The sequence below is a fragment of the Sus scrofa genome, chromosome 4, assembly GCF_054392235.1.
Source record: "Sus scrofa isolate SSC_HxYL_T2T_F1_AM1 chromosome 4, Sscrofa_HxYL_maternal_Yorkshire_Landrace_v2.0, whole genome shotgun sequence".
NCBI classification, from domain to species: domain Eukaryota; kingdom Metazoa; phylum Chordata; class Mammalia; order Artiodactyla; family Suidae; genus Sus; species Sus scrofa.
Genome location: NC_139386.1, coordinates 103154406 through 103180792, shown reverse-complemented (window position 1 = coordinate 103180792; position 26387 = coordinate 103154406). Strand labels below are relative to the sequence as shown.

General features: G+C 49.4%; 2 protein-coding genes across 14 annotated transcripts; both read left to right on the top strand.

Annotated features, from left to right (window-relative positions):
• Positions 1-746: 746 nt before the first annotated feature.
• Positions 747-13540, top strand: TARS2 (threonyl-tRNA synthetase 2, mitochondrial). Of its 11 annotated transcripts, none has more exons than XR_014844202.1 (19): positions 747-851; positions 1178-1374; positions 1684-1807; positions 2950-3074; positions 4177-4294; positions 4411-4475; positions 4731-4809; positions 6238-6384; positions 6574-6672; positions 7385-7602; positions 8110-8248; positions 8468-8605; positions 8789-8866; positions 8965-9172; positions 10825-10925; positions 11131-11232; positions 11408-11480; positions 12083-12197; positions 13067-13540. XR_014844202.1 is itself a non-coding variant. In XM_021089904.2 (19 exons), the coding sequence occupies exons 4-19, from the start codon at positions 2668-2670 to the stop codon at positions 13213-13215; spliced, it is 1881 nt and encodes a 626-aa protein (XP_020945563.1). In that variant the 5' UTR covers positions 747-851; positions 1178-1374; positions 1684-1807; positions 2658-2667; the 3' UTR covers positions 13216-13540. The 11 variants fall into 11 exon arrangements, 5 of the variants coding, with proteins under 5 accessions (XP_020945563.1, XP_084879170.1, XP_003355245.1 ...); XR_014844197.1 differs by having other exon boundaries at positions 8086-8248; XR_014844198.1 differs by having other exon boundaries at positions 8086-8248; positions 12896-13540.
• A 746-nt stretch (positions 13541-14286) lies between these two features.
• On the top strand, positions 14287-20255 carry ECM1 (extracellular matrix protein 1). Of its 3 annotated transcripts, XM_021089907.2 has the most exons (11): positions 14287-14463; positions 15664-15717; positions 15800-15901; positions 16001-16081; positions 16177-16257; positions 16584-16637; positions 16977-17299; positions 17561-17935; positions 18456-18676; positions 18819-18906; positions 19616-20255. In XM_021089907.2, exons 1-11 carry the CDS (start codon positions 14394-14396, stop codon positions 19844-19846), a joined length of 1680 nt encoding a protein of 559 aa, XP_020945566.1. In that variant the 5' UTR covers positions 14287-14393; the 3' UTR covers positions 19847-20255. The 3 variants fall into 3 exon arrangements, with proteins under 3 accessions (XP_020945566.1, XP_084879185.1, XP_020945564.1); XM_085023059.1 differs by lacking the exon at positions 16584-16637; XM_021089905.2 differs by lacking the exon at positions 16584-16637 and having other exon boundaries at positions 15800-16081.
• The last annotated feature ends 6132 nt before the right edge of the window (positions 20256-26387 follow it).

The following is a 26387-nucleotide window of genomic DNA, read 5'->3' as shown; positions in this document are numbered from 1 at the left end:
GCTCCAGCCTCAAAGCTGTTATATGTTGTATTCATTTTTTCTCATGGATTGTTGCTATTGTTGCCGATTACTGTGGACCATGCAGTATATTAGACGATTTACATAAAATTAACCTCAACAGTTAAGGGTTTTTTGTTTGTTTGTTTTGTTTGTTTTGGCTGCACACGGAGGCATGTGGAAGTTACCAGACCAGGGATCCAACCCGGGCCACTGCCGGATCCTTAACTCGTTAAGCCACATGAGAACTACCAGAATGATATTATTATTCTCATTTTACAGATGAGAAAATTGAAGTTTAAAAGGAATTAATTTACCCCAAATTACGCAGTGATCCAGGATTTATACCAGGTCTGTCTCATTCCAGATTTATGCTCTTACCTGTTTCCTTCACTTCACATCCCGGTGAAGCCTGTGTAAAAGAAAACTTAGAGTTAAAAGGAAATAACAACCCCTTCTGGTCCGTTTTTCTCCCACTCTCTAAGTTTCCCTGCTTCTGTCCTTAAAGCCGCAGCATATCTTACTGCTACTTTGGTCTGAAACTCTGCAGGTACTGGAATTCCCTGTGTGCATCAGCTTAGGTCTTCCGGTCACCCGGAACCACCCACACCGCTGCTTGTGCTGTGTGGGGTATACCGCTTCGGAGTTCCTGGAGGTGGGGCCAGACTGGAGTGACAGCTATAACAACCAATAGGCATGGGTATTGTTGGGCCAGCAGCCAATGAAGAATCCGACAAAAGAGAAGGAGCGATCATTTATTTGAGGCTGTGTGACGGGTCTGAAGGAACATGGGGCTGTATCGGAGGTGGCGGCGACTTCGGCTCCCAGGGTTACAAGCCTGCGGGCTGCACACGGTGCGTGAGGTACCCAAAAGTTCCGAAACACATCGGACCTAGCGCAGCTGAAGCCCAAAGTATAGGCTCTCAACCCCATCTGACACCCCCTACTCCCGCCCTACGTTCGGGACCCGGCTACCGTAGCCCTTAGGTACGCCATCTTTTTCCTAGGGTAGCCGTCTGGGGAATGTAGCACTCCCAGCCTAGGGCCTTATACCTCCCATTCTTTTTTTAAAGACTGGGATTTAAGATCATGGCCACTTAAATGTTCTCACTTCCCACTACCCCCAAGCTCAATAAGGAATTTTGGGACCTGTGTTACCTCCTAACATCTTTTCCTCCAGGCAGCTGTGCCCACTCCTCCACACTGGTTGGTAGAGCGGCTTGGCTTTTTTGAGGAGCTATGGACCGCCCAGGTAAAGAAGTTAGCAAGCATGGCGCAGAAGGAACACCGGGCTATTAAGGTATCGCTTCCTGGAGGCAGGAAAGTGGATGCTGTGGCATGGAACACAACCCCTTACCAACTAGCTCAGCAGATCAGGTACCAGGCCTTCTATACCTACCGGGTAAACCTACCTCTGTACTTTGTTTACTTGAGCAGGGAAAGAACTCTGCATGTTTATTCCATCCCCATCAAGATAGCCTTTCCTGCATATTCCTTTTTATCTGCATTAGTTTTATGGTCTCTGACCTTTCTCTATTATGCATTGAGGGGAAAAAAAAAGAAAAGATTCCAGTGTTCTGGTAATACATTTCCCCTTCGCAAGTTTAGAGTTGCTAAGGATTAGTTCCTGTCTTCCTCTGTAGCTTGTAACCTTGTCTTTTTTTATCCTCACCCCCACTGTTGAAGTTCAAAACTGGCAGATACTGCAGTAGCTGCTGTAGTGAATGGAGAACCTTATGATCTGGAACGGCCCTTGGAAAAAGATTCTGACCTCAGATTTCTGACATTCGATTCTGCAGAGGGGAAAGCAGTACGTTTCTTCCTTATTGGGATATAGGGGCTGCTAAGAGATGTTTAAGTGGGAATTTCTAGCATTTTTTTTTTTTTGCCTCAGTTTCTCCATTTTCAGTTGAGAGGGAGGCCTACCATGGACTGCTTATCTTTTTTGATTTTTTTTTTTTTTTTTTTTTTTTGTCTTTTTAGGGCTGCGCTGGAGGCATATGGTGGTTCCCAGGCTAGGGGTCAAATCGGAGCTGTAGCAGCCAGCCTACGCCACAGCCACAGCAACACTGGATCTGAGCTGCACCTGCGACCTACATCACAGCTCATGGCAAACCAGATCCTTAACCCGCTGAGCAAGGCCAAGGATTGAACCCGTGTCCTCATGGATACTAGTTGGGTTTGTTAACCACTGAGCCATGACGGGAACTCCATATTGCTTGTCTTGACTCCTGGCTAAGCTGGAAACCTAGGATGAAAGTTTTTAGTTAGCCTGGGTCTGTTAAGCAGTGATTATTTGTGTTAGTGAAAGGGAGAGGTGTTATGTTGAATACAGAATGATAATATGCCAATTTAGCCCAACTCTTGAGACAAGCATTGTAAGTTGTCATCTTGTAGCATATATTGAGTTCTTTTTTAAATTTTTGTTTTATACTGGAGCAGGGTTGATTTAAAGTGTTGTGTTTCAGGTATACAGTAGAGTGATTCAGTTATGCATGTACAAATATCAATTCTTTTTCAGATTCTTTTCCCATATAGGTTATTACAGAATATTGAGTTCCCTGTGCTATACAGTAGGTCCTTGTTATGCATATATTTAGTTTTAATGTGGCTTCCACAAATGAGCACACTACCTGGCCTCCTTTCCTTGTTCATGTCAGCTTGGAGGGCATGAAGACTGACACTAGCCTCCCACTATGCTCTGGAACCAGGAAGCACCGAGGAGTGGGGCTTACTCTCTTCTGTGCACTGCTTCTTCTGGCTGCCTTCTTTTCTGGTCAGGTTGTTTGTTGTTTACTTTTTATATTTACTGGTTACCCTCAAGGTCACGTTCCCCATATTGTGGTAGTTATTCATGCTGGTTTCACACCAGCTTCTCTGAGGAGAGGATCAGAGAGCTAGGGGCTAAAGGAGAAGGTTATGAAATTATGAACTTCTTACTTGTGAACCCAGGTATTCTGGCACTCCAGCACCCATGTCCTGGGGGCAGCAGCTGAACAATTCCTAGGTGCTGTCCTCTGCCAAGGTCCAAGTACGGAATGTGGCTTCTACCATGATTTCTTCCTGGGCAAGGAACGGTGAGTAGTGCAAGGAAGGAGAATGATTTCTTTTTTAGAGATTTCACCATATTTTATTTTCTGGGTTTTTTTTTTTTTTTTGAGATATAATTGACAAAATTATATATTTAAAGTGTTCACTGTAAACTAGCTATAATGAAAAGAATAAAAATCATTATATAAAAAGTTAAAAAAAAAAAAAAGCGTTCATGTGAGGATTTGATCTGTGTACACATTGTGAAAGGATTCCCACAATCGAGTTAATTATCACATGCTTTTTTTTTTTTTTTTTTTTTGGTCTTTTCCAGGGCCGCATCCACGCCATATGGAGGTTCCCAGGCTAGGGTTCTAATCGGACCTGTAGCCGCTAGCCACAGCCACAGCCACAGCAACACGGGATCTGAGCTGCATCTGCAACCTACAGCACAGCTCATGGCAACGCCGCAAGCTTAACCCACTGAGCAAGGCCAAGGATCGAACCCGCAACCTCACGGTTTAGTCAGATTTGTTAACCACTGAGCCACGATGGGAACTCCTATCACATGCTTTTCTGTGTGTGTGACAGTGCTGACAATCTACTCTTAGCCAGTTTCAGTTGTACAATACAAAATTTATCAACCATAGTCACCATGCTATACATTAGTTCCTCAGACCTTATTCATCTTATAGCTACAAGTTTGTACCATTCACTGAGGTCCTTTTCTGGGTGGTTTCTGAGGCCCTTTTTTGGGTGCTCAGGCATGTTTAATTTGGAGGAGAAAGAAAGTTGAGGGGAGGGTCCCTCCATGCCTCAACTCTGACCTTGGTACCACCTTCACCTTTAGTTCACGTCCTTCCTTTTCTAAATCTGCTTGGAACTACCTTCTCTAACCTTTGTGAAGTATTCAACTTTTACTTTGTCCTTCAATACTATTCTTCTAATTTTGTTTGTCCAGATTGCCTGCACTCAGCGTATAATTTCATAGAGGTTTCACTCTAGTTGTAAATTTGTACCTGACTTCTTGTTTATGTTTTCCCTAGTTTTTTGGTCTTTGCCAATAATTTTAGATGTTTCTGGAGGGCAAGATTTCACCCAGGTGATGCTCCTTCGAGGATAGAAGCCAACTAACTCTTACCTTTCTAGGACAGTCCGGGGCTCAGAGCTGCCTGTTTTGGAGCAGATTTGCCAGGAACTTGCAGCTGCTGCTCAACCTTTCCGGAGACTAGAGGCTTCCCGGGATCAGCTTCGCCAGCTCTTCAAGGTGGGAAGGAGATACACAGGTTTAGGAGGATCATCTAGAAGCGTGAGAAGGAGCGGCTCTCTCCCAGGACATCTTTATGGACATAAAGACCTGTCTTCACTCTTCCTTTCTCCTAGGATAACCCTTTTAAGCTTCGCCTGATTGACGAGAAAATAACAGGTCCAAAGGCAACAGTTTATGGGTGAGAGTTGTCAGGATTGAGGGAAACAGGGAGAGGTGGGAATGCACTAAAGAAGGCCAGAAGTGGGATAAGGGAAAAAGGATAGAAGATAATCTGTTCCTCCCAAAAAAGAAATGGGAATTGATTCTTATCTCCCAGTGCTCTCTCTTGGAATAATTCTTCACTTCCTCTTTCTGTCCGCTAAACCCCCTGAGAAATAGAAAACTAGAAGCTCGAGAATTTGGAAATCATTAACTAGACCCTTCTTTTTCCTAGATGCGGAATGTTGGTTGATCTTTGCAGGGGCCCCCACCTGCGGCATACCGGACAGATTGGAGGCCTTAAGCTGCTAACGGTCAGTTGTGAGGGCTGAGTTAGGTTGAGATTCCCGTTTTCCCTAGAGTGAGCCAGGGAATGGGAAGGTGATCCTCTGTCTTGGCCCCCTCTCTGCTCTGATAGCTATGGCGGAATCTAGAAGGAGAAGGAAACTTAGTTCCTGCCTTCTAGAAACTCCCCATTTTATGACAGATGCTGGACACCCTGCCAGGGCCCAGAAGTCAATTCTAATTCTCTGGTTGGACCTCAGCAGTAAAGGAGGAGTTCCTGTCAAGGCTCAACAGAAACAAATCCGACTAGGAACCATGAGGTTGCTGGTTCCATCCCTGGCCTGCTTCAGTGGGTTAAGGATCTGGCGTTGCCATGAGCTGTGGTGTAGATCATAGATGTGGCTTGGATCTGGTGTTGCTGTGACTGTGGCGTAGGCCAGCAGCTATAGCTCCGATTAGACCTCCCCCCCTCCCCAATCCTGGGAACCTCCATATGCCATGGGTGCAGCCTTAAAAAGCAAAAAAAAAAAAAAACCCAGTAAGGGAGGTGGTGAGGGAGGGTATGAACAGGGTCATGTGGGAATGGCTCCTGTGGTGAGATGGGGTGTGGAACACCGTTTGACAGGCACAGAGACAATACTCAAGTGCATGCCCTTTATGAAAATACTGCTCCTGGGCAAGGTCAATTATTGGACTCAGAGCAGGAAATGAAGGGAGAGGCAGATACATAGAGCAGAAAGCCCTGGCTTGAAAACCTAACAGTCTGCCCTTGGTCCTGTCTCTGCCGCTAATGAAGCATAAGGCTTGGGTAAATCCCCTTACCCATTTTCCACATCTATAAAATGAGCCTGTTAACTCTTGTTCTACTAGTAAATCCACATTATAGAGACAAAACCAACTAACACAAGAGAAAGTGTTTGAGGAAAAGTTGAAAGTGCTGGAAAATGCAGGCTGTTTCCTATTAGTACTGTTGTTTAAGGAAGGAGTAAGCAGAGGCGTTTGAATTTCATGGAGCCAGGAATAGGGCCTAGAGTGGGAGATTGGGTTTTCTAGCAACTGTATGGGCGGTTGATGAGGGATGGAAAGTGATCTTTGCCTGGTGCATAGGGTTATTTCTGAGCAGTTGTGATTAGAAGGGGAAGGAATGAAGTGCAGGGGTGCTGCTTGAGCAGTGATAGAATGGGGAGAAAAAAAGGTGGCAGGATAAGGTTAGAATTAACCAGGACACATGTAGACGTCAAGGCTCAGGCACACCCCAGGATGGTAAAGATGTCAGGGGGTGTCTAGAGGATAGCGGTGGTGATGCTGGGAAAAGTCGTGAGAGAGGTGAGATGAGATCGCTGTCCAGTGGCATACCTGTGATGCTTACACTCTGAGTGTCTTGTGAGGATTAAAAGAGAGGTTAGGTGGTTTCGGTCCTCCCCATCTTCCCTTTGACTCTCCGTGTCCTCCCACAGAATTCATCATCCTTATGGAAGTTTTCAGGCACCCCAGAGACACTGCAGAGAGTGTCAGGAATTTCCTTCCCCACAGCAGAGGAGCTGAGGGCCTGGGAAGAATGGAGGGAAGAAGCAGAGTTACGGGACCACCGGCGCATTGGGAAGGTACAGAGACTAAGAAATGGGGGTGGGTGGGGAGTGATGCCAAAAGTTGGAGAGAAATGAAGGAACCTGATCGTGAAGCTGGGAGCAGATTCAGAATCCCACAGGCCGAGCAGCTTTGTCAGTTATGTCTTTTGGATTCACAAGCCCCACTCTTCCCCCTTGAGGTGACCATTGCCATTCCTGGCCTAGGAACAGGAGCTCTTCTTCTTCCATGAACTGAGCCCTGGGAGCTGTTTCTTCCTTCCTCGAGGGACAAGGGTGTATAATGCATTGGTGGCTTTTATCAGGGTAAGGAGGACCTAGGTTCATGGGAAGGAAGACTTGGGGAGGGCCTGAGGGCCTGGAAGAAACCAGGTGTTAAGAGGGAATAGAGGGAGTTCCCGTCGTGGCGCAGTGGAAGCGAATCTGACTAGGAACCATGAGGTTTCGGGTTCGATCCCTTGCCTCACTCAGTGGGTTAAGGATCCAGCGTTGCCATGAGCTGTGGTGTAGGTCACAGACGCAGCTCGGATCTGGCATGGCTGTAGCTGTGGCATAGGCCAGTGGCTACAGCTCTGATTCGACCCCTAGCTGGAAACCTTCACATGCTGCGGGTGCAGCCCTAAAAAAGACAAAAGACCGAAAGAAAAAAAAAAAAAAAAAAAAAGGAGGTATTAGAGTTCCTTCTGTGGCACAGTGGGTTAAGGATCTAGCGTTGCTGCAGCTGTGACTCGGATTCCATCCCTGGCCCAGGAACTTCCATGTGTCATGGGTACAGCTGCAAAAGAAAAGGAAAGGAAAAATAGAGGTATTAGAACCATGAATGTGAAGTATTAGTGTCTTTTATCGAGGTACTAGAAATGTGTGGCCTACAGTAGGGGAGCAGAGAGAGGGAACATAGTGCTTTCAAGGTAGTAGCTGTGATCAGCATGACCTGAGGGCCCAAAGGAATCTCACAGCTGCCACCCTGCCCCCTCCTCCCAGTCACTTTGGCCTTCCATGTCTATATCTTCCTGTCCAGGCCGAGTATACTCGCCGCGGTTTCTTAGAAGTGAAAACCCCCACGCTGTTTTCTACGAAACTCTGGGAACTGTCAGGGCACTGGGAGCATTATCGGGAAGACATGTTTGCCCTGCAGCCCTCAGGCACTGATGGGCCTGCCAGCTCCCAGAGTGATCACTCTACCAGCCATCCCACAGATACACTCGCCCTCAAGCCAATGAACTGCCCTGCACACTGGTGAGCTGGGAGCCAGGAGGACTGGGTCTTCCCAGGCTAGGGCTAGGAAGCTGGGTTGCTAAATATTAAGTAATAGAAAGCTCTTTGGAATAGTATTGGAACACCAGATTTGAATCTTGGATCTGCCCTCTAGCTAACCACATGGATTTGGGAAAAATCATTGCACCTCCCTAAGCTTCAATCTTCTCAGGTGTAATATCAAGGCTTTGCAGTTGCTGTCTAAGGTTCCTTTTTCACCTTAGTGCCTATCACAGACGGGCACAGTAAATGATGTCTAGTATTGTTGTTACTGAGAAATTCAGTTTTGAACCAGGCAGAGCCCGGATTGTGACAAGTGGGATTGACAGGACTCAGTGAGAAGGCATGCCAAGGCTGGATGTTAGCTGATGGTGCAGAGGAGGGCAGCAAGCCGACTGAGCTGAGGAGCAGTCTTCAGGGGCTAGTTTTCCCTGTTGCCCTGACCCCTCCCCACCCCAATTTCAGCCTGATGTTTGCCCACCGGCCTAGATCCTGGCGAGAGCTTCCCCTCCGACTGGCAGACTTCGGGGCCCTGCACCGGGCTGAGGCCTCTGGTAGTCTCGGGGGACTGACTCGGCTGCGGTGCTTCCAGCAGGATGATGCTCACATCTTCTGTGCACCGGATCAGGTGGCCCTTCCCCTGCTCCACCAGAGCATTTCTAAGCCACCTTTCATTCTCCTTGTGACCCACCAACATTCCTGATCCTCATTCGCCCTCATTATGTATTATAATTCCGCTGCATTCTATCCCCAACTTTCCTTTATGTTTGCCCTTTTTCCCCCAAACTACCACCACCCCAGAGCTCCAGCTAGCACCCAGCTCACCTCCCTTATTCCCTGCCTCCAGCTGGAAGCAGAAATCCGAGGCTGTCTTGATTTCCTCCGCTCCGTCTACACTGTGCTTGGCTTCTCTTTCCGCCTGGCACTGTCTACCCGGCCATCTGGCTTCCTGGGAGAGCCTTGCCTTTGGGACCAGGCTGAGCAGGTAAGTAGGTGGTAGGGAAGCAGAGGCAGATAAACCAGTCTCTGATGGGAGGGGAGGGGAGGGTAGATGGGAATCGGGGTCCCTGGTGGAGGCATATGCTGAGGGTCATTTGTTGGGAGCTAGTGGGTATGTTGCTCATAGTCTAAGGTGACATATTCTTCTCTTGTCTTCTTCCCCCTAAAGGTCCTTCAACAGGCTCTGGAAGAATTTGGAGAACCCTGGGACCTCAATCCTGGAGATGGTGCCTTCTATGGACCTAAGGTTAGCTGGGGACTCTGGTAGAGTCTTATATAGTCATTTTTTGTGTTACTTTATTAAATATTTAATAGATACAAAGGAATATCTTTAAACTTGTATAGGATATACAGAAGAGCAATACAGAAGTTCCCTGGTGGCTCAGCGGATTGAGGATCCAGTGTTGTTGCTGTCACTGCAGTGGCTCAGATCACTGCTATGCCACAGGTTCCATCCCTGGCCCAGGAACTTCCCATGCTGCAGATGCAGCCAAAAAAACAAACAACAAAAGGAAGAACAATACATTTCCTGCCCCCTTGGAACTTATGTCTGGTGAGGGCTATAGGAGGTAAATAGGGCTTTTCAGCACAGCAGGATCAGTGTTGTGTAGGTACCAAGGGAGCACGTTACTCAGAAGGGTTAGGGAGGGCTTCCTGTAGGAATCTCTTTCCAATCTGAAAGGTAATTGTTGGCCAGGTATGTCAAAAGTGACCGTCATAGGCAGGGACTAACATGAGGGGTGAAAAGTCACATGGCAAGTTGGAAGAGGTGAAAGAAGTCAGGGGAAAAAAGGACTGAAAAGTGTCTGCTGGATTTAGTGAAAAGGCTGGAAGGTTTTGAGGGGCCATTTTTCAGTAAAGTGGGACCTGGGAGTGGAGTCAGAAGTGAATGAGTGAACATAACTCTTTCAAGAACATTGGCTCTTATAAAGACAAAGAATAGCTGATAGATCAAAAGAGATGTTGATAAAGGGAGAGAGGAATGTTTTAAGTGCTGTGATGAGAAGGAATCTGATTGGGTCAGGGACAAGTTGAAGTTGTAGAAGGGGTTTCAGTAGAGGGAAATTTGTAGGGGGTCATGTGGCGTGGGATTAAGATCCCCCCACAGGAAGAACCACCTATGTCATTGGAGGACAGAGGGAAAGGGTAGGAGTAGATAGAAGGAAATTTACAGGTATGGTGACAGAAATTGAGGCATTTTCCCATCTCATGATATCAATCAGAATTCTCCATGAGATAAGAGGCAAGAGCACTTGCTGAAATGGCAGAGAGTTGTCAGTGAGGAGGTTGAAGATAGGAGAAAACTTGAAAATCCTTGAGAACAGGATGCAGAGCTGATTAGAGCAGCCAGAGGATTGCTGGCAGCAGCAAGGGTTCAGTTGAGGTTCAGAACAGAAACCTCTTTGGGCACAGCGGGTTAAGGATCTGGTGTTGTCAGTGCAGCAGCTTGGATCACTGCTGTGGCTCGTGTTTGATCCCCGGCCTGAGAACCTCTACATGCCACAAGCGTGGCCAAAAAAAAAAACACCCCACAGCAACTTGCATCAGTCCCTGTTTTTGCATCTGTGTGATATGTGACATGTTGGACAGCACTGAGCAGTTCTGTTATAGGGCCAAAGAGGTGGGAGGCGAAGATGCCATCAGGATAGTGTTTTGTCATGTGGATGTGACAGAACAATGATACCAGGGAACCAGGGAGAGTGGTTACAGCTGCGTGGGGAAAGAAACACAAGTGGGAGAGGCTGAGAGGCCTATGAATGGCAAGAAAAAAGAGCAGTTAAAGAACCGAGAGATTGAAGAGCCATTAATAGGAATAATTGTCAGAGCTGGAAGGACAAGAGACAGTAATCAGAGCAGGTGAACTCTCCTCTGATGGACTGTTTCAGAGGTGCAGCCATTCTGGATGATGACAGGATGAAGGATGTAGCCATTGTGTGGGTACGGGTGAAGGTCTCTGAGATGGGAAACTCAAGGAATTGAGAGGCCAGGGCATGGATGGGCCATTCCTGTAAATGCTGATGTCCCTTAATATTACACTGTTACTAAGTGGAGAGAGCCACTGCCAGAGTCTCCAGTGAGCACAGTGGAGTATGAGTCAGCTGGCTGGCATGCCTCACCATACTGTCTGGGACATGGGTAGGTAGAAGAGGGGTGGCATGCATAATGATTCTGGTTTCTCTCTTGTCCTCCCTTCTGTCTCCCCAGATTGACGTGCATGTCCGCGATGCCCTGGGCCGGCCCCATCAGTGTGGGACAATCCAGCTTGACTTCCAGCTGCCTCTGAGATTTGACCTCCAGTACAAGGGGTACAGAACCTGGCCCTGTCCCCTTTTCCCTTGGCCTACGGAATAGGGGGAGAACAACTTTCCTTTCTACCACCTTGGACCGTAAACACTAAACCAAATCCTCCACACCCTCCCTTGCCAGGGCTGAAGATTTCTTGGAAACTGGAAGGTGATCTTGGGTGCACATTTTGTGACATTTCTCCATTCCATCTTCTTTCCCTCCAAGGCAGGCGGAGGCCCTGGAGCGTCCAGTCCTCATTCATCGAGCAGTGCTAGGTTCTGTGGAGAGGATGTTGGGCGTGCTGGCAGAAAGCTGTGGGGGGAAATGGTGAGACCTCTGACCCCATATTTCTGTTCTGCTCCTCAAACCAGTTAGTGCATGCTCCAGAGCTTGGCCCCCTTCAGACTCCATCTTCTGTTTCCTTCTAGAATCTGCTCCCTGCAGCCACACTTGTGGTCAGAGCCAGGATAAATAATTTGTCTTCCTTTTTTCTCTCAATCAGGCCCCTGTGGCTGTCCCCATTCCAGGTGGTGGTCATCCCTGTGGGGAGTGAGCAAGAGGAATACGCCAGGGAGGTGAGGAGTTGGGTGTAATGACAGGGGCTGAAGCAGGCCTAGTAGGGAGGCTGGGGCCGAGCAGTGGGTAGCAGAGGCCACATGGGATAGTGAAAGGGGCAAAGCACTTGGAGTCACAAGACTGGGCCTGAATGGCCGCCGGCCTATATGCTGGGAATTCCACGTCCCACAAGTGAGCTAATCCCTGTCTTGTGGAGACATGTGGAAATTAAACAAATTAATAAATGTTAAATGCTGACAACAGAGCACTTGGCACAAAAGAGGGCTTGGATAAATACTCGTTTTATTTTTTCTTTTTCGAGAGAAGTAAGGATATGGATGTTACTAGAGCCAAGGAGCTGGTTGGGTAGAGTGGTGTCTAGAAACAGGCAGAATCCAGGGAGCTCTTGGTGGGTTCGTTCCAGCAGGAGGCAGATGAGGAAGCTGTGGGGGCTGGGGAGGGGCCTCGGCGTAGAGTGCGGAGGGATTGACTGTAAGAACAAGAGAGCCTTGAGGCAGAGGAAGGACGAGCAGATGGGGGACCTTGAGGAAAATTGGCATAGACTGTTCCAGCTCCTCAGCCTTCCGTTAGAGCAAGTTCCTGTCACTAATCCTTTGCCCAGGCACAGCAGAGCCTTCGAGCTGCAGGACTGGTCGGAGACCTGGACGCCGACTCTGGACTGACTCTCAGTCGGAGAGTCCGACGGGCTCAGCTTGCCCACTACAATTTTCAGTTTGGTAAGTGACTGGGTCCGCCCAGGCCCCCAGAGCCCTACACTCTTCCACCAGGCCTCTGTGTTGTTCTTTCTTATCTATTCAACTGCGTGTTTGGGTTGATGGGGGCTCATTACCTGAGCTGGGCAGGAGTCAGGACTCAGAACACCAGAGCTATTTGGGCCTTAGGTTACTTCACCCCTGACCCTCAGAACAGTTTTCTTCTGACCCCCACCCCAGCTCTTGGTGTTTGTTAGGTTAATTAACTGAGGAAGCATCAGAGAGAAAGGGACAGGAAGGGTTAATAAGGCATTAATTAGTAAGCTTTGTTTATTTTAGACCTAGAAAGAGTCAGGCCTAAAGGATGAGGAGAAAGGCCTTAAGGGAAAAAAAGTCTAGGCCTTCCTTACTCCTCTTTACCCTTTCCCAAGGTTCAGAGCTCTGTCCTGAAGGCAAGTAGATCCCGGGGACTTGTACAAGTCACACACACACACACACACACACACACTTTCTCTGGCTCTGCACACACACACACACACTTTCTCTGGCTCTGCGCACGCGCACACACACACACACACACACACACACACACTTTCTCTGGCTCTGCTTCTTGATCTGTTTTTCTTTCTTTGGCTGACCCTACTATCTCTGACCCCTGGGCTTCTGAATGGAAGTGATAAGGCATGTAGGAGAATGTCTGCAACATTTCCTTATCTCCTCAGGATGAAGACGGAACTAGAGAGCAAGAGGCAGCTAAATATACCCTTTTTCAGAGCCATGTCTGAGCTATGCTAAATCCTAAAGATTTAGGTTTCTTACATTTCTGCATAACAAAAGGAGATTATCTTCTGGATAAATGTGTCTGAGATTCTCACACCTCCCCTCTCCTGCAGTTGTTGGCCAGAAAGAGCAGAGTAAGAGAACAGTGAACATTCGGACTCGAGATAATCATCGACTTGGGGAGCGGGACTTGGCTGAGGCTGTACAGCGGCTGCTGGAGCTGCAGAACACCAGAGTCCCAAATGCTGAAGAAATTTTTTAAGTTTCTCTATGTAGATGTGTCAAAGATCTGCAGGGGCCGCCAGCCCTCCTTAACACAGGAGAGCCCAACCTGACTGACAGAATCCAGAGTTCCCCCAGGGCCCTCAGAACTCATGTGGAGGCGTGAATCTGCTCTCCTGAAGAGAGATTTGGTCCAGGGGAACCTGTTGCTATTTGGATGTGAGGAGAATGAAACTAAAAGTAATAAACTCGAGGAGTTCCCTGGTGGCCTAGAAGTTAAGGATCCAGCATTGTCACTGCTGTGGCTTTGAACCCTGGCCCAGGAACTTTGGTGAGACCAAATAAATAAAGATAAAAATAATAAATCTGGAGTTCCTGTTGTGACTCAGTTGGTTAAGAACTCGACTGGTATCCATGAGGCTGCGGGTTTGCTCACTGGCCTCACTCAGTGGGTTAAAGGATCCAGCATGCGAGCTGTGGTATAGTTTGCAGATGCAGCTCAGATCTGGTGTTGCTGTGTCTGTGGTGTAGGCTGGCAGCCACAGCTCCAATTGTACCCCTAGTCTGGGAACTTCATATGCTGCACGTGTGGCCCTAAAAAATAAAAATAATAAAACTGAAGCTACTGGACGTGTGTCTTTCATCTCTTGACTTCTGATGGGGACATAAAGACAAATTTGTCTCCTCTTTTGTCCTGAGGGGTTGGGGAAATTGAAGAGGGGCACCCTTGGCTTCTCACTGGTCAGGGAGCAGCCCAGGATAGCTGTCTGTTCCTTTCTCAACTCCTTAGTGCCCTTTTCCCCCAACCCTAATTCAGCAGGGTGTCAGATCCATTCTCCACAGAAGGCAGCATGCAGCATGGAGAAACTGAGGCACAAAATGGAGAGATTGAGTTCTCAGACCTCTTGCTCCATGATTCTCAGAATCAGTTTCTCTTGGAGTTGGGTTCACCTCCATTCTTCTCAATCCTCTCAGGAGGCTTCAGGGTGAGTTTTGGAGGAGTGGCTGCAGAGGAGGAGCAGCTGGGACTGAGTCATGGCAGGAAGCTGAGGAGGGCGGTAGCTATCCCCAGATAGCTATATAAAAGGAGAAGCAGTCGGCCCTGAAGTTCACAACGGCAGTGACAGCAACTGGACAAGCAGGCTCCCAGCTGTCCAGCCCTTCAGATCTGCCTGAGAGGACCTACCTGGGTTGCCACCGACCAGCCCTTGCCCCAGGATGGGGACCACGTCCAGAGCAGCCTTGGTCTTGGCCTATTTGGCTGTTGCTTCTGTAGTCCCAGAGGGAGGTGAGTTGGGGTTGGAGCCAGCACTTGGAAAGTGGGCCTGGCCAGCCATGCTAGATGGCTCACCACTAGCAAGAGGATTTCCCGTTTGGCTGTTTCTCAGCAGGCCCCGGGGTGGGCCTGGGTTCTGGAGCCTTTAACTAGGAAGAGGGAGCAGGAGCACAGAAGGAAAGGGGTTCCTAGAGCTTTCCACCAAGAAAAGTAATTGCAGTCAAATCGGCAACTCCTGAAGGGGCAGATGGATTCAGAGTAAGGGGCCTCTGCCTGAGGAAGATGTATATGTGGGACCTGTGAGACAGAGGAGAGAAGAATGGCCCCCAGGCTGCTCAAAACCAGTTTGCCCACTCAGAAAGCCTCGACTGACTCCCTGGCTGGTTAAGAGACCAGTTGAGAGGGTGTCATCCATGCACAGACTACCAGATACAGGCACTGTCTGTAGCCAGCACACACGCAGTATGTGCATGGATGTACACAAAACACTCCTGCGGGAAACTGTTGAAAGAGCATCATAGATAGAGTCTTCTCTCTGGAAGGCCCCATCCTGTCTCTCCCAGGTCCTAGTCTTGTGATTGCAGGTCAGCTACAAGCAACTCCTTTCCTTGTGGCTGTGGGGTGATTTGCCTCAGGAGTTATGAACCTGTCAGGTTCTCAGTTCCTAAATTGACAACTAAACTGAGGGGGATCTGAGACTAGTTGGAGGGGAGGCACCTCATCTTCTATGTCGGCCACTTCCCAGAAGGCCCAAAGAGGAGTCACCGTTGGGGCTCTGTGGGTTAAGGACCTGACAGTGTCCCGGCAGGCCCAAAGATGTTTAAAGGGCCTGGAGTAAGCAGGAGGGTGGAGGAGGGGGCCAGGTGAGCCTCCAGCCTGTTCAAGGTCTGGACTGGGGAGAGTCCAGAAGCCCTAAGGGAAGGACACTGACAGGAGGAGGTTAAGGCCTTCCTACCCAGCCCCAAATGTCACATTCCCTTTAGGCCTGGTAGAGGTGAGGCTGTCAGGTTTTCACAGCTCTCTCAGAACCTAGTCGCAATGGGGTATGTTTGGAGGGTGGCCTAGGGGACATGGGGCAGAAGCAGTACAGTGAGGCTTCTGGTGTCCTGGCCATCTTTTCTAAGCTCTTTACCTCTACTGCCTCCTCTTCCCGTGCTCAGAGCCAGAGAAGGGCCTCTCAAAACCACCCCTGACTCACCCTTCCTCTTGCAGTTTCCAAGGCTCCAGGGCAAAGGGAGCTGGGGGCAGAGCACCTCCTTCAAGAAGGTAAGCGTCTGGGGAGGAGTGGCTTGGGATTGGGGGTCCAGGAAGAGATGCGGGTTTTGATCATCTCCCTTCTTGCCTCTAGCTGGCTATGCTGCACCCCCTTCCCCACCCCTGAGCCACACTCTCCCCAGGGATCCCCCTGACACTTCTCAGCAGAGCCCTCACTTTGAGGGACAGAGTGAAGGTAAGTCTCAGTTTGACCTCCAGGCTTCTGGCCTACTTCCTGCTGTTCTGTTGCAGAGGGGCCAAGGGGAGGGCTGCTCACACACTCCTCCTTCTGTAGTGCAGCCCTCTTCCTCTCAGGAAGCCATCCCATTCCAGCAGGAGGAGCTGACCCCTGCCCAACTCCCTGCGGAAAAGAAAGGTGAGTGCTTGCCTGTTCCCTCGCCTCCAGCCCACTGTGTCTTGCTGACATTGGTCTGATCCTTGCTCCTTTATGCCCTCACCCCTGTCTTACAGGGGATCCTCCTCTCCTTCAAGAAACTGTGCCCCTCCAAAAAGAGCAGTCCCCTCCCAAGCTCCCTACAGAACAGAAGGAAAGTAAGTGACACCTTCCCGTCTTTTTACCCTTCTGCCTGCCCGTGCCTGGCAGGCTGACAAGCACAGGCTCTTGGGGCTCTGCCACTTACTAGCTCTGTAATAATCTCGGTAAGTTCTCTCTCCAAGCCTTATTAGTTTCTTCATGTGTAAAATGGGAAACTAATACCTATTTTATAAAGTTAAGAGAAGAAATGACACAAAAGTAGCATTTGCCTTCACTTGCCTCTCTACTGAGTTCTTTCTTATGAGTGGGAACTGGCCAGGCCCCCGTCTTCTAGAGATGCCCATCCCAACGTGATTTATGCCATCTCCCTCTATCCTGCTAGACCCATCTTTCCTACATCAAGAGGAGATGACCTTCCAATCTAAGCACAGAGAGAGTGAGTGACAGCTTTTGTCTGTCCCTCCCCCTTCTGTAGAGCTCAGACCCTGCTGGGGATTGGGATGGGGCAGGGATCTGAGCCTTGGGAAGCAGCACACGGAGCAGGCATAATTTGGGGTGGGGGCTAGAACGGTGACACCTTGCTTAACTCAGGTCTCTTTTCCTTTCAGACAGTCATTCTGAAGGTGTGAGCCATGAATTCATTTCGTTTTCTTTTCCTCTGTATCCTCCCAACCCCTTCTCCTCAACCCCAAGTTCTTTCAATGCTCCCAACTCAATCCAGCCTTTCTCTATGCCTCCACATAGTCCTCTTCCCACTCTATTTTCCCCATTCTAGAAAAGCCATCTTCCTTCATGGAGCACAGACCCCCAGAGCCTGGGTCTTGGAATGCAGCCCAGCACTGCCAACCGGGCCGACCCCGTGGGGGCTGGGGCCACCGGCTGGATGGCTTCCCCCCCGGACGACCTTCTCTGGATAATATGGACCAGATTTGCCTTCCTAATCGTCAGCATGTGGTGTATGGCCCTTGGAACCTGCCGCAGACTGGCTTTTCCCACCTTAGTCGCCAGGGTGAGGCCCTCAATTTGCTGGAGACCGGATATTCTCGATGCTGCCGCTGTCACAACTACATACACCGCTTGGACTGTGCAAAACTCGTGGTAAGGGTTGGGTTCTTGATCCTGGGGGTGTCCTTTAACCCCCATTCAGTATGTGTGTATTTCAAGAACTAGAGGCCTAGGCCTGGGAATGCAGGAACCTCAGGTCCCTTTCATTGGCCCTACCTTGGCCCCTTCAGTGTGCCAGAAGAGCAGAGGACAGCCTCTGCTTATTTGCCTGCCCAGGGTCCTTTTCTGGAGCCTGGGAGGAAGACAGGAGTGTGAACAGTGGGCTGCCAGGCTGATCCATCCCTCTTGCTCTAGTGGGAGGACGCGATGACCCGGTTCTGTGAGGCCGAGTTCTCGGTCAAGACCCGACCCCACGGGTGCTGCAAACGGCAGGGGGAGGCTCGATTCTCCTGCTTCCAGGAGGAAGCTCCCCGGCCACACTACCAGCTCCGGGCCTGCCCCAGCCACCAGCCCGGTATTTCCTCGGGCCCCGAGCTGCCTTTTCCCCCTGGGCCACCCACACTGGACAATATCAAGAACATCTGCCACCTAAGACGCTTCCGCTCCGTGCCACGCAACCTCCCAGCTACTGACCCCATCCAAAGGCAGCTGCATGCTCTGACCCAGCTGGAGGGGGAGTTCCAGCGCTGTTGCCAGCAGGGGAACAACCACACCTGTACATGGAAGGCCGTAAGTGGGCATCCCAGCATCCCAAGAGCCTGCCTGCCTGCCCGCCCACCCATCTCCGACCTCTGATCCCACCGGCCTAGTCATCCGTGTACCCACCCACTGTGAGCGCATCTTCCCGTTCACCTGCTTGTGAATGTTCGTCCATCCACTGTGTTCTTCATTTGAGTCTGTTCGTCTTGCACCTTCATCCTGCACTCCTGGCCTCATCCACCCAAGATCCCACACATGCACCTGTCTGCCATCCATCCGTCCAGCTCTGGCCTCACCTGACTCTCTCCATCTGCCGTTCCAGCTCATCTCCTGTGGCCAGCTAGGAACCACATCTGCGCTTCTCCCTTCCACCTTCCCAACCCCATACAGCCACAGCTGCCTCCTTGCCCTTTGGTTCTTTGCCCTTCCCTTTTGGCACCTGGGGCTGGGCATCCCTCATTTCATAGCGTGGGATGGTAAGGGAAGCAGAGGGTCAGGAGAGGAGGGACCAAGTGTCCAGGCTTCTGACTCTCCTCTCTCTGGCCCACAGTGGGAGGATGCCCTTGATGGATACTGTAATCAGGAACAGGCTACAAAGACCCACCGCCACTTGTGTTGCCACCACCCTCCTAGCCCTGCCCGCGATGAGTGCTTTGCCCGTCAGGCTCCCTATCCCAACTACGACCGGGACATCTTGGCTCTTGACCTCAGCCGAGTCACCCCCAACCTCATGAGTCATCTCTGTGGCAATCGAAGAGTTCTCACCAAACAGTGAGTCTTGCCCAGTTCTTCCCCAAATAGGGCACCCTCTGGGGCACTCTTGGGAAGAACAAAATTATGGCCTCCAGGCACCATTTTGATGCCTGGGGACACCCCAGAGACCCTGACTTCTGCCCTTTTCCTACCAACATAGTAAGCAGATTCCTGGGCTGATCCAGAACATGACAGTCCGATGCTGTGATGTGCCGTTTCCAGAGCAAGCCTGCTGTGCTGAGGAGGAGGTGAGTATGAGGGCAGGGGGTCATAGCCTCCAAAAGAATGCAGAGGAGGGGAGTGAGAGGGCTGGGACTGCAGGCTACCCCTTCTTTTAGTTCCTCAAACCAGTCCACAGAAAGAAAGAAGACTAGTGGAAAGATCTTCTTTCTTGGTTTCAGAAGTCTTCATTCCTGACCTGACCTACTCCCCCGCCTCTAAGTTCCCAATATCCCTCCTCTGAGCCTCTAGCTTCTGGCATTTCCAGATGTTCCCATCTGTCCATCACAAGGAATCTAGTTCTGGAAGGCAGCCTTGCACGCTGTCTGGGCCCCAAGAAGGGATCCAAGGAGAGAGCATTAGAAGCTGAGAGAAGGAGTTCCCATTGTGGTGCAACAGAAACGAATCCGACTTGTATCCATGAGGTTGCGGGTTCAATCCCTGGCTTTGCCTCAGTAGGTTACGGATCCAGCCTTACCATGAGCTGTGGTGTAGGTCGCAGATGCGACTCGGATCGTGTGTGGCTGTGGCTGTGGCTGTGGTGTAGGCTGGCAGCTGTAGCTCTGATTCGACCTCTGGCCTGGGAACCTCCATATGCTGCTGGTGTGGCCCAAAAAAGCAAAAAAAAAAAAAAAAAAAAAAAGGAAGCTGAGGAAGGGGGACTTTGGGCACCCAAGTAACCATGCCTGCCCTCTGACAATGCTCCCCTCTATCATCTCTGCTTTACTCCTTCACCAGAAAGCAGCCTTTATCGACAACCTGTGTGGCCCCCGAAGAAAGTTCTGGCGAGACTCTGCCCATTGCTGTAAACTGAGTCCTGGGGATGAACAGGTCAACTGCTTCAACGTTAATTATCTGAGGAATGTGGCTGTAGTGGCTGGAGACACTAGGGATGCCAAGGGCCAGGGGGAGCAGGGCCCAACTCAGGGAACAAATATCAGCCCCACCCTTGAGCCCAAGGAAGAGTGAGTCACCCCAGAGCCTTGGAGGATCAGATTGGGGGAACCCCACCCCACCCCACCCTCCTGGAATATTCATTACAGTAAACACCTCTTGGATTTGGCCTCATTATTGTCTGTAACATCACACACAAACACACCCTCCTAAGCCTGCCCAAATTTTCTTTAGTGACTGGCCCCTGAGGCCCACTGCCCCACCCCCACTAACTGAGCAGAAGTTGTTCCACAGGCTATTGGGACCATAACTAAACAGCTTAACTTTAGTATTTGTCGTCTTGAATTTATTCACATATTTAAAAGGAATGTCACTTTGTTATCTGGCTATCAGAATTCAGATGTGAAAAGGATATGATTCATGTCTTTGGTGAGACCCCAAAATGCCACAGCCCTGCCTGACATTTTAAAATCTTCACTTTTGATCCTGGTGTCTATGTGTTTATTCATTGAGTATATACATTGGTTTAACTCCTATCCATGCACACTGTGCTAGACTGCAGGGGGAAAAACATTCAAGAAACACACAGTTCTGGAGTTCCCGTCTTGGCTCAGTGGTTAATGAATCCGACTAGGAACCATGAGGTTGCGGGTTTGATCCTTGGCCTCACTCAGTGGGTTAAGGATCCGGCTTTGCTGTGAGCTATGGTGTAGGTTGCCGACTCGGCTTGGATCCTACGTTGTGTGGCTCTGGCGTAGGCTGGCGTCTACAGCTCCGATTAGACCCCTAGCCTGGGAACCTCCATATGCCGTGGGAGCGGCCCCAGAAAAGGCAAAAAGACAAAAAAAAAAAAAAAAAGAGAGAGAAAAGAAACACACAGTTCCTACCATCAGGTTCATCAGGGCTGTCAGAGTGCCGGAAGGCTCCGGAGCACCTGATAACCAAACCCGGGCTGGGGGCAGAACCAGTGCATCAGGGAAGGCCTCTGCCCTGGGAAGGTTGGAGCTTCTCCAGGAGGAAAGTAGAGGTACAAGGTGAAGTACAGCCCAGGTGAAGGGGCAACTCTTGCAGGAGCACAAAGGCTGAAAGGACCTGACTCTAGGGGTCATTTCTCCCAGATGTGGCCGGAAAGTTCAGCAGGAGCCCATGACCTTGGGCTCATCTGACTCATCCGGCGGTTTCAAGCAGAGGATGTGTTCAGATTTGCGTTTTACAATGTCTAGTAGGCAGACTGCCAGGCAGGAACCTGGGAGGCCAGTTCTCACAGTATCATGCCAGTGCCTGAGGGGAGGGCGCAGTAGCCAGACCAGAGCGACACCACAGGACGGTGGGACCCTTCGGCCCTTCAAGGCTGCCCTTCAGGAAACCGGAGACTCCAGCCTGGAGCTAAAAGACCTTGAATGAAGACGCAGGTCCTGCGGGGACGAGTCTTCTCTGATTCTGCTGTCTGGACAACTTTCCAGAAAGCTGGACTCCTCGGGCCAGGTTACAGAGAAAGAGGGTGAAATCAGGACTGCTGTCCCGCCCCAGCTAAGACCGACACCCGCGGTTCCCTCCCTGGCTGCTCCACCCCCTTTTATTTATTTGCTTATTTACATTTGCCTGCACAGCGGTTTCTAACCAGGCAGAGTTTTAGCAGCCCTTCCGCCTCTCCGTCAGCAAAGGGGACAACGAGCGAGACCGGCGCCGCGCCCCGGCCCCTGCGCTAGCAACTCCTCTGGGCTCTCTCGAAGAGCGTCAGCGGGCCTGCGCAGATCTCTGGCTCCTTTCCAACCGCCGGTCTAGGAGCAGAGGATTGGGAGGTGGGGACTGGGAGATTAGAGGCGGGGGCCGACTCAGTCCCCGCCTCTATCCACTCCGTCTGCCCTCCTTGTCTGAGTCCAAACCAGCTTTCTGGGCGGGATCCCAGCCGCTGGAAGGATCCGCCAGCAGAGGCACCTGTAACGGGCTCTCCAGCAGCTTCCCGGAGACTGTATTTGCAAAGCGCAGGGCCCGCTCTGGAGAGGGAGTCAGACCAGTTGGACCACTGTCCCAGCCCCGAGGAGTTTAGAATGTATCGGGGTGAAGAGGAGGGAAGCCAGGAAAGCAACAGTAAGCAGCTATAATAAAAGAACGTCAAGCGCTAAAGAGGTAAAGGCATCATGAGCGAGAATTTAAAGAAGTAATTCTCTCTAGGAATAGGCGAACTTTCTTGGGTTTTTTTTGGCCACAACCCAGGGCATGTGGGGCCAGGGGTTGAGTATACGGCCAACGCAGTAACCAGAGCCATAGCAGTCACCACGCAGGATACTTAACCCGCTGAGCCGCCAGGGAAATCCTCAGGTGAATTATTAAATGGAGGAGGCTTTTGATGGAGCCCAGAAGCATGGATACGAAAGTTAGATACCAAAAGGTGAAAGTGTTAATATTTAAGGCAATTCAGTTGCATTCAGTTGCATAAACCTAAAACATTAAATTCAATATAGTGTTGTTTGTCAATTATATCTCAAGAAAACTGGAAGAAAAAAAAGTAAAATAAGGAGTTACCGTAGTGGCACAGTGGAAAAGAATCCAACTAGGAATCGCGAGGTTGCTGGTTCCATCCCTGGCCTCGCTTAGTCGGTTAAGGATATGGCGTTGGTGAGCTGTGGTGTAGGTCTCAGACACTGCTCGGATCTGATGTTGCTGTGGCTGTGGTGTAGGCCAGCAGCTGTAGCTCGGATTGGACCCTTAGCCTGGGAACCTCCATATGCTGCAAGTGTGGCCATGAAAAGCGAAAAAAAAAAAAAAAAAAAAGTAAAATAAAATGTACTAGGTTCAGATAAAAGAGTCAGAGACTAACTACTTGGAGGGGCCTGGGAAATGCAAGCTTGAGTAGGATTTTGCTGAAAGAGAGGATGAACAATGCACTGGGTGTATGCAAATTTCAGTTAAAGTAAACAGTATTTGCTTTGTGTTGAGCAGAGTGCTAAGTTCTGGTTATAAAGAATATGTAAACCTGTAAACCAACTATAATGGAAAAAATAAAAATCATTAATAAAAAAAATTTGTCCTTGGAGTTCCTGCCGTGATTCAGTGGTTAACGAACCTGACTAGTATCCATGAGAATTCGGGATCGATCCCCTGGCCCTCGGTTAGTGGGTTAAGGAACAAGCATTGCTGTGGCTGTGGTGTAGGCCGGCAGCTACAGTTCTGATTCCCTAGCCTGGGAACCTCCATATGCTGAGGGTGTGGCCATAAAAAGACAAAAGACAAAAAGAAAGAAAGAACTATCCAGGCCAACAAATAAATAAGACTGTCAAGAGCACAAGCAGAGGGAAAAACAATAAAAACCCTGGAGGATGTGGATTAAAATGTGCAATTTTTCTTCTAACACATGAATTTTTTTTTTCTTTTTACAGCCACACTTGGAGCATATGGAAGTTCCTGGGCAAGGGGTTGAATTGGAGCTGCAGCTGCCGGTCTACACCACAGTCATGGCAATACTGGATCTGAGCCACATCTTCGACCTATGCTGCAGACTGCAGCAACACTAGATCCTAAACCCACTGACTGAGGCCAGAGGTTGAACCTACATCTTCACAGAGACAAGGCCAGGTCCTTAACCTACTGACCCACAGCGGGAACTCTGAAAACTCTTAAAGCTTAAAGCTCAAAGAATCATTACAGAAGAGTTGGAATGGTCATTGTGAGAACTGGGTGTGAGTGTTTAAGTAAGAGTCGCCAAGTAGTGTTAAAGACCCAACTGGGATTAGAAACCATAAATGTGCATTGGCATAAGTCTGCAGAATTACGAGATTTCCTCCAGCAGTGAGTGTTTAGCCATCTGGGTGTGGGAGAGAAGTTGGGTAATTAGACTGATTCAAAGATGAGGGTTTCAAGACAGGCTGCTTTCTGTTCTGTTCTTTGGTACAGTAAATAAAAGTAGACATGGGGAGTTCCCATCATGGCTCAGCAGAAACGTATCTGACTAATATCCATGAGGACATAGGTTCAATCCCTGGCCTTGCTCAGTGGGTTAAGGATCTGGTATTGCTGTGGCTGTGGTGTAGGCCAGACAAGAAAAAAAAAAAAAGTAGATATGGCATTTTATTTCCATTCTCTCAATAAATTAAATCTTTTAAAACTCAAAGTCTTGCCCTTTTATTCCAGACTGGAGACCATCCCTTAGCTGAAGTACTCACCTCAGAGGTCTGTCCCCATCACCTGCTTGCCACATAAAGGCTTCCTTTTTTTTTTCTTTTTAAGGCCACACCTGCAGCATATGGAAATTTCCAGGCTAGGGGGTCAAATCGGAGCTGGAGCTGCTGGCTTACGCCACAGCCACAGCAACGCAGGATCCTTAACCCACTGAGTGAGGCCAGGGATCAAACCTGCTTCCTCATGGATACTAGTCGGGTTCATTATCCCTGAGCCACGATGGGAACTCTGCCATGGAAAGGCTTCTGAGGGGCATCTGTGACTTTCCTAAAGTGTGCGTTTGTGCGTGTGTATGTGTGTGTGTGCGTGCACGCATGTGTGCACAAGTGCATTTTTCTGGGGTGAGTGTCTATAGCTTCCATCAGATTCTCAAAGGGGTCTGTGATCCAGAAAGGCAAGAACCACTGACTTAGGGTCGGCTCTTAGCCGTGGGTCACGGTGTGCATCCACTGCGTCAATCGGGGCTTGACTGGTGAGTAGCCACAGCCCTGCTTCTTGAGGTGGGGCGCAGTGGGAGATGTGTAGATCCAGGGTCAGAGGTTGGGCTATGCCACCTAGCTCCTCAGTTTTCTATCAAATGGGAATGATAATCACAGTTCCATAACTCAGAGGACTGTTGTTAAATGAGTTAGTATGTATAAATGTTTAGGACCATGTCTGGCACTTAGTAAGAGGTGTATTTTTTTTTTTTTTTTTGCTGCACCTTAGGCATGTGGAAGTTCCTGGGCCAGGTGTTGAACCCACACCACAGCAATGACAGCAGCAACCAGAACCATAGCAGTGACAGCGCTGGATCCTGAACCCTCTGAGCCACGAGGGAACTCCAGATTTGGTTATTATTATATGTAATGGTTAGTGATTCATCATGACCCATATTCAGAACAAAGAGGTTGAATAGGAGGCATGATTTGGGGGACCATAGTTGTTGCCAATCTTGTACTAATCTAAACATTCTCTTCTCTCTGATATTTACTGTGTGATCCAGAGCAAGTTCCTTAACAGCACTGTTCCGGTTTTCTTCTCTGTAATACATGATAATAGTAACTACCTCATAGGATTGTTGCAGGCATTCTATGTAGTTTCTCAGCAGTGACTCCAACTCACAAAATGCTGGGGTTTTTTCTTTCCTTTTCTTTCTTTTTTTGCCTATTTTAGGGCCACTCCTGCGGCATATGGAGGTTCCCAGGCTAGGGGTCTAATTGGAGCTGTAGCAGCCAGCCTATACCGCAGCCACAGCAACGTGAGATCCAAGCCACATCTGCAATCTACACCACAGCTCATGGCAATGCCAGATCCTTAACCCACTGAGCAAGGTCAGGGATCGAACCCACAACCTCATGGTTCCTAGTCAGATTCGTTAACCACTGAGCCACGACGGAACTCCAATGCTGGCATTATTATTGTTACTATTATTATTATTGCATAGATATATTCAAGCTCCTCATTTTGATGAGAGAAGCCCTTCGCAGCTGTCTCCCACAGCCTTCCCTCACACTGAAACTTTCACCACTCACAAACACCTCGTGCTTATCATGTCTGCCTCAGAGCGGCTAATCGAGGTGAAGAATTGAGACCCAAAGAGAGTAGGGGACTAAATCTAAGCCCCCTCCCCCCACCTTCCTCATGGCATCCCTTTCTCTCCCTGATTTCCAGCTACAACAATCCCACTTGTGAATTCCCACGCCGACCACAAAGCCTTTCTGGCTCCCCTAGTCAGAACCACTAGTGTGACATGTGCACAGATCTGCAGTGACACAGCTGACTCCCCAGCTAAGCGGCAGGCTCCCGGGGCAAGGGCCTGGCCCTGTCCTACTCCCGGACGGTGGAAGTTTCCAGGCCAGGGATGGAACATGAGCCACAGCAGTAATGCCAGATCCTTAACCCACTGAACCACGTGGGAACTCGGGTAGTCATGTGTTTAAAGGAAGGAAGGAAGAGATACTGAAAGGCTGATTTGCTCAATCAGCCTAAGAAGAGATTGAGCACACAGTGGCCAGAGCTTATGGAAAAATAGAACTCTGACCCACAGCCTTCTGAAACCTTCCCAGGAAACCAACCCCTCATCAACTACAAATCACTCGGGTATATAAATCAGATTTGCAGGAGGTCAGACTATTTCTAGTAACCATCCAGGAAGCTAAACAATAACTTCTACGACAATTGGCTCAAAAAGACCAGGATTTGATTGATAACTAACAGTTTCCCTAATTTTGGTCCCCACTTCCAATGTGGGACCAACCATAGAAAGCCAAATATGCATCCCTAACCAATCACATAGGATGCACCATTTCTCTCTTTGCCTTTTTTTTTTTTTCTTTTCAGGGCCGCACCCCTTCTAAAAAGTATGGAAGTTCCCAGGCTAGTGGTTGAATCAGAGCTGTAGCTGCCGACCTACACTGCAGCCACAACCACAGCAATACCAGATTGAGTCTGCAAC